The sequence below is a fragment of the Corvus moneduloides genome, chromosome 6 (genome assembly GCF_009650955.1).
Source record: "Corvus moneduloides isolate bCorMon1 chromosome 6, bCorMon1.pri, whole genome shotgun sequence".
NCBI classification, from domain to species: Eukaryota; Metazoa; Chordata; class Aves; order Passeriformes; family Corvidae; genus Corvus; species Corvus moneduloides.
The window spans coordinates 10,026,125-10,044,745 of record NC_045481.1 but is presented as its reverse complement, the minus strand read 5'-3'; the positions used below and the strand labels follow the sequence as shown (position 1 = coordinate 10,044,745).

General features: G+C 42.1%; 1 protein-coding gene across 20 annotated transcripts in view; it reads left to right on the top strand.

Annotated features, from left to right (window-relative positions):
• Window positions 1-268: 268 nt before the first annotated feature.
• The window catches only part of MARK3 (microtubule affinity regulating kinase 3), a 62,799-nt gene continuing 44,446 nt past the window's right edge, over window positions 269-18,621 (top strand). For 5 of the 20 annotated variants that reach the window (XM_032112890.1, XM_032112889.1, XM_032112894.1 and 2 more), the window contains exons 1-3: window positions 270-910; window positions 9,089-9,127; window positions 13,510-13,701. In XM_032112890.1, the coding sequence (XP_031968781.1) occupies window positions 860-910; window positions 9,089-9,127; window positions 13,510-13,701 (282 nt within the window). In that variant the 5' untranslated portion in view covers window positions 270-859. Of the gene's footprint in view, window positions 911-9,088; window positions 9,128-13,509; window positions 13,702-18,621 lie in introns of all 20 variants that reach the window. The other 15 variants (XM_032112897.1, XM_032112899.1, XM_032112896.1 and 12 more) reach the window with 7 other exon arrangements.

Sequence of the window (18,621 nt, the reverse complement as noted above, 5' to 3'; positions counted from 1 at the left end):
CCCCGGGGCTACTCCGCTCCCCGGAGGACAGCGGGGCCGGCACGGAGGGCAGGGGCCGATCCCCGGAGGACGCGGGGCCGGCACGGAGGGCAGGGGCCGATCCCTGGAGGACGCGGGGCCGGCACGGAGGGCAGAGCCGGTCCCGGCCCCGAGGCCCCCGCACACGCCGGGCGGGGGGCGGGACCTTCCGGTTCATGTCGGCGCTGGGCTGGCGCGGAGGAGCAGCGCGGCCATCTTGGCTCGGCCGGGAGCGGCAGCGGGGCGGGCGGGGGGTAGGCAGGGAGGGAGCGGCGGGCGGGCACCCACCGACCGTCCGCAGCCCGTGGGGCGCCGGCCTTCTCGGAGCCTGGGGCGGGCCGCGATGCGAGCGGCGGCGCGGTGAAGCGGGGCCCCGGCGGGGGAAGGAGAGGGCAGACCCCCGGGCGGCGGGCCTGCGCTAGCCGTGCCCCGGCGGCAGCGGAGAGAAGCCGGGCTGTGCGGCGCCCCGCTGCCGCCTCCACCCGCCCGCCCTGCGCTCACCCCCTCCCCCCCGGAGCCGCTCCCTCGCCGCCTCCCTTCCCTCGGCTCCATCCCTTCCCTCGGCTCCATCCACTCTCCGCTGGATGAGGCGACCCCCTCCCCGCTGCTGACCCCTGCGGACCCCGGCTGTAGGATGAGCCCGAAGGACTCGGAGGGGGCGAGGCCGCTCCGCTCCCCGAGGAGGATCTAGTGGGGGGGCACCGACGCGACGCCGCCCCCCGCCAGGCACCTCGTCCTTCATGGTGGCTCCCTGCGACCACCATCTCGGAGCAGACGCGCAGCCCGGGGCCCGTGTGTGTGTCTGTGCGCGCCGCCGCCGCGGCCGCCCGAGTGAGGGAAAATGTCCACTCGGACTCCATTGCCCACGGTGAACGAGCGCGACACCGAGAACGTGAGTACCGCGGCCGCGGGGGACCCGCCGCACCGCGCCCGGCCCCGCACCGCGCCCGGCCCCGCCGCGGGGGCATCGCCCCGCGGGGCGCTGTCAGCAACCGCCCGCCGCCCCTACGCTGCCCAAATTGCCGATTTATTCTGAATTGATTCTTTTTTTAACCCCTCCGCAGCGCGGTTCGCCTGCTCCGTGGCGTTTGCGGGCATCCCTCCCCCTCCCAAAGCCGGTGTCCCTTCTTTAATTCCCCCTGTACTATTCGAGTGTGGCAGGGTGGGGAGGATCGCGTTGGTTATGTCGGTAACGGGGATCCGCGGTGGGGAGGGGAGCTCTGGGGGGCTGCTGCCTTCTCCTGATATGCAAACTTACTGCTAAAGCACCCGAATAAACCTCTGGTAAACAGATGGGAATAATTCAGCTTGGCTAGGGGTGGGCTAGGTGACCTAGATAATAGGCCTCTTCCCTGCTTAATTTGCAGGGTTCCCGATGGTAATGACGCTGTTAGGCTAGTCACCTGTTCAGATTACATTAAAAGGGTTTCTTTATTGGAATTGCCCTTCGCGCAAGGGAGCCTATTCCCTTTACACTTTTCCCCCCCCCCCTTTTTTTTTTTTTTTTTTTTTTTTTTTACCTTGACAAAGCCAAGGTTTAGGAATTGACACTTTATTTACAAGATTAAGTCAGTCACAAAGGTCGTATACTAAAGGAAGAAAGAACAACAACAAAAAAGTAGTCCTACCACATGAGCATATAGCAACAAACGAAGCTCGGCAGGAGACTCCCTTTCTGCAGATAGAAACTATATTTCTCCTAAGTTAAAACTTACTTGATCCTGGTATATCCTGTCTGACCATTTTTCTGCATGGGCTGTGACATGTCCCCAAATGATAAACAGAAGGGAGTTGTCACTCAGTGTAGTCTGAAATGAGTTGATCGGTGAACTTTGTATTCAGCTTTTTGTAAAGGCTATCTGATTGTTCTTTACAAGATAGATGCTAAGGTTGATGGAGGAGGCTTTTCTATTTTTTTTTGCGCAAGGGCTTCTTATGTTTTGGACTGGCATAAAAGGTGGAAACTTTGGTTAAAGATCAGGAAAAACTGTTGGATTGTTCCAGACCATAAATAGTCCGAGAAAAGTGATGGTAGCCCCATTGTTTAAAACAAGACCAGACAAAGCGTTAGAAAACATGCTGCATGGAACAATTACTGCATTACTAGGGATTTAGATTTTATTGACATAATAGGCACTTCTGACTTCTGTGATCTTTATTTGTTTTAGCACTACATGCAACCTGCAGGCTAAGGGCTGAATTGAGCAAAAAGCCAACTAAGCATATTTGGTTGTAAAATTTCAATGAGCTTCCTGTCTTGTGGAAGAAAATAATTAAAATATTATGCGGCCCTTCCTATGCCATGGGGAGAGTTGAAGTTGAAACATACTCTACAAAATACTATGCAGAGTTTATTTGGATAATTGTTTTCGTGTATAACAAACCTGACTGGGGTTTTCAAGCTTCATGTGAATGTATGGAGGCCACATAGTAAACCATTTTAGAAACTGTTCAGATCAGATTCCCCAATTAATTCAAACTCAACTGTGGATAACTTAACAGTGGAAAGACTTAATATGTGCTCGAGGAGACATAATTATTCACAAGCTGTGTGTTCTAGCACTTGAAGTTAGATTTTTACATGTCTTCCACTTAAGGCACCTTGTTCTCACTTCAAAATATTGGTCTAACACTTCTGTTTAGTTATCTTCATAATTTGACATACATGGATTGTCTTGCTTGCAGATGAATTGCCTTAGGTTTAGAATAAGGCATATTTTTCAATTGCTGTATTCTGTGCTGGTGTCCACAGAAATACCTGTGGGTAGTGACATTGACAGGGAGTGATTAATCCAAGTAACTCACCAGATCCAGCGAGCCAAGCCCCCCCCCAGTGCGATACCATATTCCTCAGGAAGTTCTCTGATGTTTTGGCCATCAGCTGTCTAGAAATTTACCAAACTGTCTTCTGTTCAGCCTTGCTTAAAAACTAAATTTAAATCTAATATTTAGTCTGTGTGAATTACCCCTACAGCTGTGAACATCAGGTCTCTTTTTTAATGCCAAATGCAATAATTTTGATACTTCAGCTAGCTATTCTTCTACCCCAAATCTGGGTGTGTTGTATTGGCAAGTAAATTGAACCTTGATTCATTCTCTTTCACATAAGAGAAGTCTAATTAGTTAATATTCAGAGGACTCTTTGAAGAGGCTTAGGAGGTGCCAAGGTATTCAGCTCGCCTTTGGGCCGTGGTTATGGACCCCATTAATGCCTTCTCTCTGCTTGGAAGGTTACCACTGCTGACAAAGGCTTGGCTGGTGTTGAATCTGGTTGAAGTGTGCTGATCATAGCTTATCCATGCCTATACTTGCAGTTTTGAAAATGAAGTTAGCCTCCAGAATGACAGTGAGTGTAAATTATCATTGTCTGTGCTTGCAGTTAACCACGTTCAGCCGTTGGCAGGTCCTGTTGATTAAAAAAGGTGTAATTGCCAGTACTTGATTTTTATTTTTTTTTCCTAAGGCTTCTTATCAAGACATGCTGAAGTGGAAATACTGTCACAGTGACTGTCCCCAAAAGCTACTCAGAGCTACCAAGCCCTTAGTGCCTTTGAGATTAAAGAATTTGGCTCCGAGTCACCTGGTTTTGAGAGGAAAGGCATCCCAGATGATCTGTGATCATAGGAACTTCACACTTGGACAGTTGGAAGCTGGCTGTTGGCCTGCGATGAGCTGGCTCCTCACTGCAGAGACAGAGCAGCTCCTCTCTGGGCATGTCTTGTGCACGAGTGGCTGCCAGCTGCTTAGGGGACAGAAGTGCAGGAGAGGATCAGATCTTTTTCAGAAATATCTGAAATAATCCTACATGTGAGAGAGAAAGCAACAGAGACAGCAGAGACCTCCTTCATGCAAATCTGGGAGACAGGATAGCCACAGAAGAAGGACTTCAGATGACAGAAGAATGAGTAAACCTGTTTTACTAGTGATGAGAAGGAAGGGAGAGAAGATGGAGGAGAAAAGAGTGTGGAAACACTGTGGGAAAGGAAGATAGAAGGTGGAAAACAAAAGATGAGAGGAGTCACAGAGGAATGTGCATATGGCAGGATGGAGGACAACCAGTGACAAAGAAATAGGAGCAGAAGGAGCAAGATTGTGAGGAGTAGGATAACTATTCATTAAAAAAAATATTCAAAGAGTGGGAAGATGATAGCAAACTATAGATAGAAACAAGGAAATACAGGTGGTATGGAGGTTGGAAGATTACTTCTTTTAACAGCATGAAATAGAAAAGAAAAATCTTGGATTAAAGAGTTTAATTAAAACCTCTGTGTTCATTGCACAGCTGTGTTTTTTTGGGGGGAAAAAGGGTAACTGTTTTGAATGTGTTGGTTCTGCAGGCCAATCTGAGTTAAAAATTTAAGTAATTTGAGGAAAAGCAAGACTAAAATACACTCTTATCTCCATGACTGTGCCTAATGTGAAAAATTTGCTATTGAAAAATGCCAGCATGATGGCAACTGTGCTTGCACAAAAGGATTCTGTGCAGCAGAAGTATCACCCTTTATTTAAAAAAAATTTAGTAAAGGCAGGGTTAGGTACAGAAATGTATTTTAAGATACTGGGAAAGTTAGTGTAGTATGTCTTGGTTTATTACCAATTAACTATGAAATGCATTAGAGCATTTGCAGTCAATATGCAAGCTTGCATTGTTCTATGTATTATTTATCAGTCTTCTCCTATTACAAATAGATCTGTAATTGGAATGCTTTCTTCCGTAGCATGAAATCCTGTGGGTTTTTTTAAAGAAGGGACTGAGGTTCCTGTGGCCAAGAGTTGTGACAGATTTTCTTCTACACGACCATCTACATTCTTCCATATTTTTCACCAGTTGTAATAAATGTTCTGGTTTGAATTAAGTCAGGGGAAGGTGGCAAAATAACTATAAATAAAAAATATTTTAGGAATTCACCTGGAATGTATTTCTTAGTGTCAGAAGTCCCCAGAGCAGAAAAAAATGCTGATGCCTGATAGGCCTGGTACTGTGTACTCAGAAGATACCTGGTGAGGCTGTGCGACATTGCGAGTCACCAGCTGCTAGGATTTTCACATTTTTACAGTGAGACATTTAATTTTTAGCTGTGCTGAACAGCCTGTGCTGTGGTGTTTAATCAGTTGGTTTCAGTCAGCTCGCACTGATGGGAGGCTGCTGGGGGCATCAGCCTCGGATGCCTCTTCCCACCCGTGGTTTGTGCCAGCACTAATTATTGTGGGGCTGTGTGACGGGTCTGGTCAGCTCTGATCTGACTGCTATAAACCCTTGAGAAAAGTGGGGTTATCTCCATTCTGTGGCTGCAAACACAATGTCCAGTGCAGGTGGGGAAGGTTAGAAATGCTTCCTAGTGTTTTTGTTTTGGTTTGAATTAAGCCAGTCATAGCACAGCACTCTAGGGCTAAGGTAACTTGAGTTACATCTACAAACAGAGATACATATTTATGACAGTGTAAATTGGGATGGTTTGTTCCTGGAAATAACCTTTTTTTTTTCCTTTTTTTTACATTAGTTCAATAACAGATACGTAATTACAACTGCAAATGGCGATTTTTTGTTCCTGGAAACAAACTTTTTTTTTCCCTTTTTTACATTATTTCAATAACTCAGAAATAGGTTGCGGGACCTTACTTCAGAAAATGTTAACAAAGTTAGACTTAATTCATTAGTAGCACTGAATGTGACTTAAATTGTGGCCTTAGAAGTAGCAATCTGAAAAACAGAACACAACTACAGGAATTGCTGGAAGAAAATAAATGAGAGGAAATAGAGTATTTAGTACATTGAACTTCATAGACTTCCTTGCCTTTGTTACCCACTCACCTGGTATCCTTACCTGCTCGATTCTCCATTTTAGTTCTAGCCAAAAGACATATTCATGTTGATGTAAGCGGACAGTTCCTGTTGACAACATGTCTCAGGTGACTCAAGTCAAAGGAATTCAAAGAGTGGAGGCATTTGTCTCTCCCGATCTCCATTTCATATGATATATAAGTAGCATGTGTCTGCAACTTCCTCTTCTTTTCAGTCAAGTAATGCTGCCTCATGGGTGTCAGCCAGATCAAAAATGGAGGTCACTTTTTTTTTTAGGCTCATGGCATATCAGGGTTGGCTCTGCTTAGTGTGGAGATCATCTGCCACTAAAATTCTTTAGAACATATGATAAATAGGTGCATACTGCTCTTAAAATATAAACCTGAAAGATACTGAGTACACCTGTGATAAGGATGAAACCCCTGGGTTAAGAGGAATTCTTGCCCCATAAAGCAGCAAGTTGCTGAGCTCTGTACGTATATAAATACATATAAACAGAAATTGACTTTCAAATAAAATTTGTTCCTGCAGGGTTAAAGCCTAAGCAAAGTTTTCTATCTGCAAGCTCAATGTGGTTTTTGAAAACCAACTGTGAGGTGGTTGGGGTTTTTTCTTTTTTATTTAGCATGTAATTACTGACAGTGATGATTCTGGAAAAAACTTAGTTGGCAGTATTGTTGATGAAGAACAGAATATGGTTGGCTCTTTAGCTATTATTCCCCAGGCTGATGTCAATAAATATCCATTTTAATCAGCAGTAAAGGAACTTTGGCTGGAAAGATATGATGAATGTTAGATCCTGATAATGTGAAGCAACAAAAGAGCTTTTAAAGAGCTTTTGTAACTGGCACCAGACTTATCTTTTTGATTATATAAGCAGGATTTCTTCACTGTTGTGTTGTTCAGTGCTAATCATGGAATTACAGATTCACTCTCTTTCATATGCTGTATAGACCATGAACCAAATCCTGCCAAACACATTGCAGAGGCTGTAGTGGTTTTACATGGGAGGACTCTTGAGCCAGACCCTGTTTGTCTGCGGGGGGAGCATCCTTCCTTTGCTGACGACTGTTAGTGCTTTGCTGTCAGCACTTCCCCACTCTGGTCTTCAGGGCAGTGCTGCACTTGTCACTAGCAATTCCCACCGCAATTCCCACTGCTGGTCAGTAGCCAGAATTAGGAGTGTGCAAATGTTGCTTTGGGTAGCAGTGTTCCCTCTGCCAGGTGAAAGTGTTCTGTATCCCTACTGTCTGGCTCCATCAGCCTGCCCACTGTAGGGAGTTGCATTGCTGTGCCCAGTTTGAGCTGAAGCTGCTATGTCCTGAGTGTTACTCCTGTTTTTTTTTCATTAATCTTGCCTTCCCCACTGAGGTGTGGAGGAATTAGGAAATGTGTGTCAGATGTATAGCTTCCATGTGCTAAAGCCTGTTTACTCTTCAGGTTCCCCCTTTAAACTGGTGGTTTGACAGATCTGACCTAATTAAAATAGCCACTCATTTTCATGAATGTCATACCAATTACATGAATGAACACTATGATAGGCTGAGAACTGCACAGTGAAATCTTCCCCTTTTCACAATGGAAACATCCAAATTAGTGTTTTCTCTCCCTTAACATTTTATTGTATTTCTAGAAGGTCTGCTTTGTCTCACTTGATGAATTCTGACCCTTTGAGTTGTTCCACTTGATCACAACATCCATAATGGTTGGGCTGTAGCCCATGTCAGTGAATAAATCTGCCCTCATGGGTTGATAACTTCAGTGCCACTTTAGGTGGATAGCATTTTTCTGTGTAGGAGATCCTTTAAAATTTTGTGAGATGGAAGCCGTGACTGTTTACCCTTAAGATTGATTATGGAGCAAGCTAGTCTAAAAACTGCCTTTTAATTATATGTGTTGGAAGCAAATAATTGGTTATGCAAACATTAACATATGCATACTGGGTCTGACAAAATCCACCTCACTCCATATCCTGATTTGTGCCTTGGTCACTGGTAGGAGGGAAGTAAAATCAGGACAAGTACAGGACATCTTCACCTGACATGTTCCTGTTTTATAATCTAGGAAAATAATATAATATTTTATAATACATGATTATTTAGGGAATCCCAGAGCAGTAACTGGTATATAAACAATTGTGGTTGAGTGTTTGCTGTGGCACCTTTTGGTGGCTGCCAGAAACGTAAGTCTCTGTTTTGACTTCCCAGTAGAATTCCTTCGTCAGCAGTTGCAGGATGCCCTGCTGTGCTGGTTCAGGGATATCTGTGCTCAGGAAGATGCTACCTCTGCGCATATCCTTAGGGCTGCCTTTTTACACTGAGTAGTACTCAGCAGTTTGTGTGTTCTTAAAGATGCTAATGAGAATGGGAAATAAAATACAACACATTGTTAGGAAGGGCTGCAGTGAAATTTTGTCTTGACATGTTTGATTTAAAATATTTCTGAGTTTTTTAAAAAAACAAGCTATGGTATGTTTCCTGGTAAGTTTTTCTATAAATACTGAGTGCTGGTGGGGAGTACACAGCCAGAGATTACCATGTGTTTATATATTGTGTGCCCAGGCTAAGGTAATGAAGCAATCTAGTGTCTCAAATGTTCATCATGTCCTGGAATGCTTACATTATTAACATTATAGGTTTTAAGTAGTTTTTTCTTATTACAGTTAAAAAAGCTGAATGAAATGAGGCTGTCATGATAGTTACTAGTCTTGACAGCTTTCCAAGAAATTCTGTAATATCACTTTGTACTATTTCATACAGAGGTAAGGTAGCAGCTAAGGTAATAAACATTCCTAGAGACTTTAGTAAGGTTAAATTTTATTAGTTCATTTTGGCTGATCATAAGCTAGTTCTCACTATTGTATTAAATACATACTTTTAAAAAGTTAATGCCATTTGTACCCCCCCATTTCAGAAAGAGTTTCCTATTTACTGTAATTAAACATTGATTTTTGCAGGTCTTGGACATTCTGATTTCTTACTGTTTTTCAGCTCTTCAAATGGATATCAGATTCTGTCTCTTTCAGGTTTTTCCTCAACTTCTGGCACCTTCTTAAGCAGTACAAGAACCCTGATACTAGTCATGCCCTGCCCTCTGTGTTTCTAACACTCTGAATGTTAAGATACCTGAAACCATACAATACTGGATAAAACTAACATCTACCAAAAAGATTTCAGTTGTTGACACCCTCATACTTCATTTGCTTTTTACTTTTTTTCCTTTTCTTTTTTCTTTCTCTTCATGCTAATCATTATCTGGCTATGAAAGGATGTCGGCTCATCATTGGGGGAAGGCTTTTGCGAAAAGGTGGGTTTTGTGTTGTGTTCCAAATGTAGTTGGTCTTGGGTTCAGTCCCTTCCTTGCCATAAGGTCTCTCACAAACGGAGATGTTTTACTTCATTTCCTTCTGGGTTGAGTAATAATAGGGTGGGGCTGAGGGGAGGAGGAGAAGAATGTTTTGTTTGGGTTTTTTTTTAATGACAAAGGTTGTCCTGGTAGCTTGAAAATGGATGGTGCAAAAAAAAGAACAAACCTTTGAAGTGTTTAAAAGATTTTTAAATGGGATCTGATGCATGCCAAGATACCGAAGAAAGGGCTTTCTTGTCATGAGTGGATTTCAGGAAACTTTTAAAAGAGGTGGTGACTGGCAAACCTGAAGTCACACAAAGTTCCCAATCTCCTTGCTTCAGTTTCCCTCTACAGTGTAATGGTCTTGCTTTGCACGAAGACAGATATTTTGGGAGTCATTCAGCCATGGTGAGTTCATTAGCAAGTGTTATTCTTACACAGAAAGCACCTCCAGGAGAGGTGCTTCTACTCACCTACCACAGTGTTTGGAAACTTAATACAAATAAACACACGCTTATTTTAAATCTTACATTTTTAAGACAAACCCCGTTCCTTCTTAAAACCATATAAATTGTGGACCTGGAGAAGAAGCCTGAAATTAAACAGAGTTTGGGGGGGGTCAGTGTAGTGAGGGAGGCAAAATCTGCAGATTTGAGGGTGCGAAGACCTGCACCTCAGTTTGGAGTGCAGAAGATGCTATTACCATTTCTCCAGGCTGAGATTGGCGCTGTTAATCTGTTTGCTGAGGAAACTGCCCTGGGAAGTACTTGAGTACAGCCAGATGCTATACAAGCCAATGCATGATTTGAGCTTTTATTGGACCACCTATATTTTGCTTTTTGCCCACACCATTGAGCTTTCCATCTGCCTATCATGGCTTCTTGAAAATGATTCGGTTGGAAGAAACACTTTCATTCAGTTTTGAGTTTATGCTCTTCCTTCATTTCCATATGCAAAAGAAAATCCATGTTGAAATGGACAATCTGTTTTCTGTGGTTTTTAGAAAGCTTGTTGTCTATCCAGTATAATAATGGAACTGACAGAGGAAGGACTTGCTGATAGATTTATTTATGTAAAGTGGAACATAGTCTAAATTAGATATGGTTGCAAAGGGCTGGATTTCTACAGAGCGAAACATGGCTGTGAGCAAGTCAATTGGAGAGAACTGAACTGCTTAGGAACGCACAGCTTGATACTTAAAACCCACGGCTGAAAAAAGTCATATTCTTGAAAAGAAATAATCTGGGTTAGGGTGGAAGTGCAAACCTCCATACAAGGAGATTGTGTTCAGTTTATCAACCCTAGTCGATAAATTAGTTCACAGCTGTTAATTCCTCCCTTTAAGTGCAAAACTAGGAAGCATGAAAAAAATTATAGGACACACTAAGTAGTTTCTCAACAAGAGGACAGTGAAGCTCCCAAGACACATTAACTGGGTGGTTTACTATGTGGAATACAGTTTGTTAGTATAACAGGATCTTTCTTTTGCCTGATAGTGTTTGTGTGAAGTAGGGTATGAGTACAATCAATTTTGTCTAACCTGTTTTCTGGCTTGGGTATATGTGGTACCTGATGCCCACATCTCAACTGTTTCTTAGGCTAGCTCAGGACTAGCAGTGTTTTAGTTCAAGCACAAGACAGCACAGCTACTCTGTTTTCAGAGTCAGCTGTGTGGTTCAAAAGCAGTTGAATTCAAGTTGTTCAATCTGTCTGCTGGAGAGCCTAAGCTAACAAGCCCTGCTGGGAGGCAGTCTGGCTCCTACTTAAGCCAGCTTATGCTGAGTGCCCAGGTGTAGAAGGGCTGTAGTTCAAATAGTTCTGATATGCTTCTTTTTCTGAGGAAAGTTATCAACTCTGTGAAGTGCAATGTAAGTAGTACAGTTGTATTCCTGGGATGCTGTACTTGAACTGAAATGAACCTTCCTCTAATATATCCAAGAAATATCCTCCTGGCCCTCTACAGAACATCCTGGTCCCTGATCACCAGGGGTAGCAATGTAGGAGGATGTTAGCATCTAGCATCAGCAGTTGCTGCTTTTTTCTAGCTGGTCTGAATAATTTGACTAAAAGGTACAAACGGAGCTGACAGAGAAGTTCTCTGCATTGTATGTTGCAAGGTTTGTTAGAAGTCAAAGTTTAGGGAAATACAGAGGATTGACGTTGCTGTGCCAGTACACACAGGGGTGGCTAAAATGGCATGAACAGTCAGCACCAGCCTGACATTAAGGACATGCAAAATACTGAAATTGTTAATATAGGGTTTCGCTGGCTTTAATAGTTCCTTCAGTTGTAGACTGCTCGTCCTTCCTCTCCTTGAGAATTACTGATTGATAAAACACTTACCCAGTTGTTGTAGGTCCCAAGATATTATTGAGAACACTGAATTATTACCAAGTCTTGAAATTTTACTGGATATTGAACAGGTGTGCTTCTTGTTCGTATGCCAGTTATTAGTGGTTTGGAAGAAACATGTTCTCTTGCTCCTGAAAACTAGGATAAAATTGCTAGAATATGAAATAGGGCAGGATGGGCCACTCATCAGGAGCACTTGATACTCTGCATGAAGGGAAGCTTTGCATTTCACTTCAGCCAAATGTGATCGTGCATGTAAGGATCCAGGAATGGGAAGCAATAATTCTTGAAAGAGCTAGGGTTGGTGTTTGGTGGTCAGGTACAGACAGTCTTCTGCAAAGAGAGTTAGTTCTGCCCCTGTGAAATCAGTGGGGTGTTGAACAGAAGATGCAGCCTCTGTGTTCAGTCCTGTTGCACCTACTGTTGGTATAGTGGGTCTGTGTCCACCATGAACACCACAAAAAGATGTTGGAAAAATAGGGGAGGGTTCTGAATGGAAGTACAGGAAATGTTTCCTTTTCTTTAATCGTTTGTACAGCAGCCTGTTTAGGGAGCTCAATATACATATCACTTACTAAAGTGAAGGGGTATTGTGGTCGCAGAAATTAAGTACCTCTATGGGAAGTAGAAATCTAGTGGCAATGCAGTAGCCAGGCAGTAAGGAGAAGCTAAAGCCAGATTGATACTAAAACGTTGTGTGTGGTTTTTTAAAATAGTAACTATTGAAACAATTTTCCAGGAGTTGCCATAGGCTCTTATCAGTAGCATTTCTTAAATTAAATGAATGTGTTTTTAAAAATAATTTGATCACAGCTGTTGCACTCAAATTAACAAATCAAGGAACCTAAGATGTGAGAGTATATGGTCACAAGGTTACATCAGGCAAGTGAAACTTGCCAAGTGTCATGCAAGCTTGGATTTGTTCATTTGTGCCTGTACCATGGTTGTTAGCTCTTGAGGTGTGATCTCATCCTCATGCTACAGTGATTTTCAGACTGAATGTTGCTGTCTGCCAGTTTCTTGGTTGTCCCCACTGGGTTTCAGCAAGAGGAGTGGTAGTAGAAGAGCAAGATCTGGGGTTTCTGGGGTGACTATGAGTTTAACGTGTCATCTTTGGTGGACACAGATACTTGCTCCACATTTGCAGGCTCCTGAGCATTTCTAACTAATACTTTAATTAGTATGATTGCTGTACAGAGCTCAGCCATGATTTAAGAACATGGGAGGGCACCTGCTCTTTCATAAACAGCCTATCAGGAAATTAAAAAATACTTTAATCTTAACCATTCGATCTAAAGAGTAAAGACTGTTACAGATACAATATATAACCATTCTTTTTTGCAATTAGTAGCTGTTCAGGGAAACGGAGTGAAAGGAACTTAACAGATTGCAGTCAGATCTCTGTAACTGGTTTTCAGCCTATCAATATCCAGGGTTTCTGTACATTAGGTAAGATTTCTTCCCTTGTTCTCCAGGTCATCCTGGATATTTTCAGTCAAGTGGATCTGTAGGAACACAAGTTTAGTACCGCAGGAAAGAAAAAAACCCTTTTATTAGCTTAGTATAAGTTGTCCAGTAAAGGTTAAAAATTTGTGCTCTTGGAAAAGCTTTTTTTGTGTTTCCTTTCCAAAGGCTTTCCTGCACTAGTTAGGCACAGTAATGCAAATGGGAAATAATATCAAACACCTCCATGTTTTGTAACTGATCTGGCAGTCCATGTAAGTTACTTAAAAATGCTCAACTGTTGCTGCAGTGCAGGTGATGTTCCACTGTCTTTACCAGGTGACGAAGTGGATATTGTATTGTGAACTGGGCACCACTTTATTGCCCCCATCAGAACAAAGTTCAGTGTGAACGTGAAGTTGGAGTTGGATCCTTTGAAGGTTTCTTCAAAGGCATTGCTGATGTTTTTGAATGTTGTATGCTTCTCATCACTGATGTGTTTTGTCTTTATTCCTCAGCCTTACCCATGTATGTTTTTGTTGCAGCACACGTCCCATGGAGATGGACGGCAGGAAGTTTCCTCTCGAACTGGGCGCTCTGGAGCTCGCTGCAGGAACTCCATAGCCTCCTGTGCTGATGAACAGCCACATATTGGAAATTACAGACTCCTTAAAACAATTGGAAAGGGGAATTTTGCAAAAGTGAAACTGGCAAGGCACATCCTAACTGGCAGAGAGGTAAAGTGGTATGGGTGTAAACAGCAGTGAGTTGCTGTAGGTGTGAAGGTTCTCTTGGAATAGCATCATCTAAGCCTGTGAGATAGAGCACATTTTACTAGAGATATTGCCACTGATGTAGAAAAAAGCAGAAATTGAAAACTAATTTTTAGTAATGATTAGAAAACAATTTCCCTTGGAAATGGTTTCTTAAATTTGTATTTTTGACAAATTCTCTGTCCAGCTGAATTATGTTAAAGTTTGCTACTAACATTCTTGGATAAATCCTCCATTTTCGAAAAACAGATCAATATACAGCAATTAAATAAGCTTGTGGGAAGGACTGCCTCTTAGTGTCTCTATACTGCTGGGCTGTATTGGAGGGGAAGTCGGGAATGAGAACTGAATGTTGACTTAATTATGTTCCAGGTAGCCCAAATGCAGTATTTTCTTGCCAAAGCAATGTATCTCCCCGGAATCCTAGGGTGGATCATCCCAGGGTGTCTGCAGTGCCGGGCAGCTTTGGGAAGTTGCTTCAGTTCGTTCAGAGACAGTTTGTGTGTCAGTGACGGTTTGCTCAATGTGTGTAGTATAGACAAGCTTTCTCTTGCATCTCTTCTTGGAGTCTAACTCAGCTCCCTTTTTAGTTTCTGCGTGCCATTGCAATGTAATTAATCACTTGCACTTAATGGTGGTTCTGATTTGGTGAGCTGTAGTCCTGTTTGCTTGTTACAAGATGGTGTTTCTTGGTGCTGTTTTATTTAAAGCAACTCTTAAGTACTGAAAGAGGGAGAAACACCTTGCTGACCTTTTCTTGCCAAACCTGTCTGATGAAGTGAATGTTTGCTGATACCAGCAAGGACTTTTACAGAAGCTGTGTAGCTGACTGCAGTGCTTTAAGGGAATTTCTCTTTTCTGAGCTAATACACAGTTCAGTAGCAAGAACAGAGGGAAGAACAGAGGGGACATCGTTTTGCAAGAGCTGTTGGGAAGGATTTTTTTTTGGCTGACAGTTCCCGTTGTCTTCTGATGTTAAAGTTACTTTTCATTTGTTGAGAAAGTTTTTGGTTAACTCCTTTCCACTTAAGTTCCCTCCTCTTTTTACTGATACTTAAGATGGGATATGCAAGTAGTTGGTTAGTGTTTCTTTGCTGTTATTATAGGTATAGAACTTGGAGATAGAGATGTGTCGCACTTTGCAAAAAGCGAAGTACATTTTCCTTTCCTTGCAGATAACTGCGTTGACCTCTGGTTCATTATTTTCGTTCGAAATTTCTACAAATAAAGGGGACAGTGTAAAATCTTTGGCTAAATTTGGAAATGTTCATGTACTAAGTTTCTTCCACTCTCATGGAATTGATGTGGTTCAATCAATTCAGAGCATAAACACTTTCTGAGATGTGATCATTGGAATGAGTGTCATTCCTTAGAAGGGAATAACTAAGTTAATTTTATAGAAATGTCTTCAAGATATTTAAAACTTCTTATTTTTCTTAAGAGAGAGATGAGTAAAATTTCTCTGCTTGCTTAATGAACTGTACAATGTTGGTAATTTTAGATGTCTGTGACCAGAATTGTTCACAATATTCTGGACAGCAATTTCCCCAACGTCATTAGTTTACCCTTGCCCTTACAGAAGTATTTATTGATCAAACTTTAGACTGTGCTAGCCTTTCTCGTGGCTGTTAAATTGATGTGTTTTGCTTGTGATCAGCAACAGCACCAACCTTGTGTGTTGTTGAATCTCGGTTTCATTGCTAACTCATCTCCAAGGTTGTTTAAATCAGTTTTCCATTGTATTTGATGGTGCCTCTTAACTCCTTCAACAAACTTAATCATTATGGTTTGACATCCTGTGCCAAGGTTGCTGATACCAATATTAAACAAGATTGGTCCCAAAATCTTGTCCTTGAAAAACTCTTACTCATTTATTTCCAACCTAATATCTCTTTAGCCATCTTTTTTAGGAAAAAACCCAATTCTGTGCACTTTTCAGCTTCTCTAGTTGAAAAATTTCCATGCAGCCTCCTAGATGAGGCTTTGCAATAGTCCAGGTAGTCATATCTTGTGTGTTTCCATAGGGTACAATTAACTGTAGGAAAATATGTTGCATTTAATCCTTCTGTTTCCTTGGTTTTTCCCTGCCAGTTTTGAGTTCAGGAATTTTATGATAAATCGGAAAAAAAAATTGTCCGATCATTTCTAAACCCTGCTCTTCTGTTCTGTTCTTGGTAGATGCTAGGAACCTGTGCTGCAAGAATGCTTTTTTTTTTTTTTCTTTCTTCTTTAAAAACCTGCTTCTTGTAAGAATTTCAGGATCATATTATCAGCCTGGCCTCAGCCAGATGGCACTTAGCTTTCTGAATTTGTGATTTCCTGCTTTACACACTTGCTCCTGCTGCCTGTCCTGTCTTTGTTCCTATTCTTTTTCCCATCTTATGTATCAAAACCTAAATTAAATGCTTAGTTTGGGGAGTTACACTTAAATGAGTTTTCATCTCTGCTGTGTTCTTGCTGGTTTTGAACCCCACTTATCTTGTTGTTATCTGTGTCTCTGTTCTGAATGTCCTTTTAAGTGACCATGTCAGTTTCACTTTATGGCAATTCTTTATATCTCTGTGCTGAGGAGCTTCCAAATCTTGAAGCAGATCAGCACTTTTCTGTCACTTCCTGGGAGGAGGAGATGTTTGTTTAAGCATTCTTTTAGGATAGTTGCTCGTCTCCTTGCATCAGGAGTCCTTCCCTGTGAATTTTCCTGTTGCTTGAGATGAAGATTTCATGTTTCCAACTGGAGTAAGTTCTAGGACTCTTTTTCATTTCCATTTTTAGTGTGTCTGTGGGACGCATGATGAGAGCCCGTCTTCGAATTACAGAAAGGAAGAAATGTTTAGCCCTTCTGGGGATGATCAGAACATCAGCCTAACTTGAGGGGGTTGAATTGTCTTGCAGGGAGTGCATAGCCAGAGATTAGCTTCACTGCATTAGAGCTGGTGTTTGGACACACCATCCTTCTTGATCCTCTGCCTAGGAGAGTGTTATTTGTAGGCTGTCTGCCCTTTTGAAACCACAAGTCTTCATTGTCAATCTGCTTTTCTTAATTCTTTGACTGCAATCCATGTTATTTTCTGTTGTAGTTTTATCAAAGGGTATTTCCTCTGACAAGTTTTTTGTACTTGCCAAAATGAATCTAAAAGATAAGACTACCTTCTGCTCCTACTGAGGTGGCCAAAATTATTATGGATCCTTCTGTTCATTGAAGACGTGTGTTCAGTTAATAGCCAGGGAGTTGAAGTTTCCCAGTGAGGCTGAATTCTTTCAGAATCCAAGTCTGACTCCAAGGAATCTATTGTCATCTTCTTTCTGTTCTTCTCTTGGAAAAAGTGAAATTTTAGAGGGAGAAAACATTCTGAATAGTAGCAGTTTGGCCAATTTGCTCAGTGTCCCAACTTCTGATTTCTTTAACTCCCTTATTCAAATCATGTAGGAGGAATGTTTTAAGTCATGTTATTGTGAATGGTGAAAGCAAATTCAGTTTTAATTCTACTAACGATTTCACACAGAGTATCATGGCTGATGCAGCGGTGTAATAGTGTAGGTGGACTTGCATTCCTCCAGCATTGGCCGTAGCTCACAGTACTTGAAACCATTCCAAATGCACTTTATGGGAAAAGAGCAAAGTTTCTGCTTTGAAAGGCAATTCAGCGTTTTATTAACTGTACTTTAAAAATTCTCCATTTAACTTTCTCAGGCTTGTCAGAACTATTCTTGAGGGCTGGCTGCCTTTGCCTGTGATTTGGAAACCTTATCAAGGCACCTGAAATTGTTCCCTGTTCTGATGATGGGTTCAAGCTCTCAAAGTCCATGTTAACACATTGTACCCGCAGTGTTCATGTGGATAGGAATTCTCTAAATTCATCCTGCCCTTAAGGCTATAATTAGTGCACTGAACATGCCTGAGAGTCTGTCTTTTGAAAGACTGAGGTCTGTACCTTCCCTATATCCTGAGGGCTGAATTTGTTTGACAGTGTCAGAGACCTTTCTGGTCATCTAGCACCAAGTGCACCCTGAGAGAGGTGAGCTGGTTTTGCAGAAACACAGTACCTTAAGACTTTGTGGGTTCAAAGAAGTTTACATCTTTCAAAGATTGGCCAGAATGGTACAGCCCAGAACACAAATGCAACCTTTTCTGAGTGGAATGCATTTGCCAAGTAAACAGCCTTGGGTAGTCTTGGAACACCAGGTCGCTTTCAAATAACATTATCTGCTTTTGACAAAGGCAGTGGTCACTACATCCAGCATGGAATTATAAGAGATTGCAGGAAGCAAATAACTTTGAGCTATTGTCACAAAGTTAACAACAGGCGTAAAGGTAGAGATAAAAATCTTTCTTGGTTTCGAACACAGCTGCTAATATAAAAATACCTATTGCTTAATGTTTTTCTCTCTTGTTTGTATTTTTGAAGTGATTTCTCAAGGTTTTGCAATGGAATTTTGCCTTGGGAAATAGTGATCTTTAATATCAGTAGCTTGCCTTAGAAGAAAATACTCCCCAAAGTAAAAGCATTCTTAGATGGCTTCTCAGTCATGTCTCATCATATCTTGCATCTAGAAGAGCTCAAAATAAGTCTTGAATATCAGTTTCAGAAAACACCATATCCGTTATATAATTCCGTGATGCACTCAAGCGTTGAACACTGTTCCCTTTACCCCCTCCATCGTGATGATCCATCCCTGTGTTTTTGCACTTGAATTTAGGGATATAAATTGGCTTTGCTGTAAGATATTCTTTATTCCATATGTCGCCAACCCCAAGTTAATGAGGTGACAAAGATAGCACAAAGTGATGCAGGGATATGGGAGCTGTGGCATGGGAAGGAGCAGCGTCTACTGTTTGAGCCAAAAATTGAAGGGGAGTTGAAGGCCTTTGCTTTGCACCAGTGA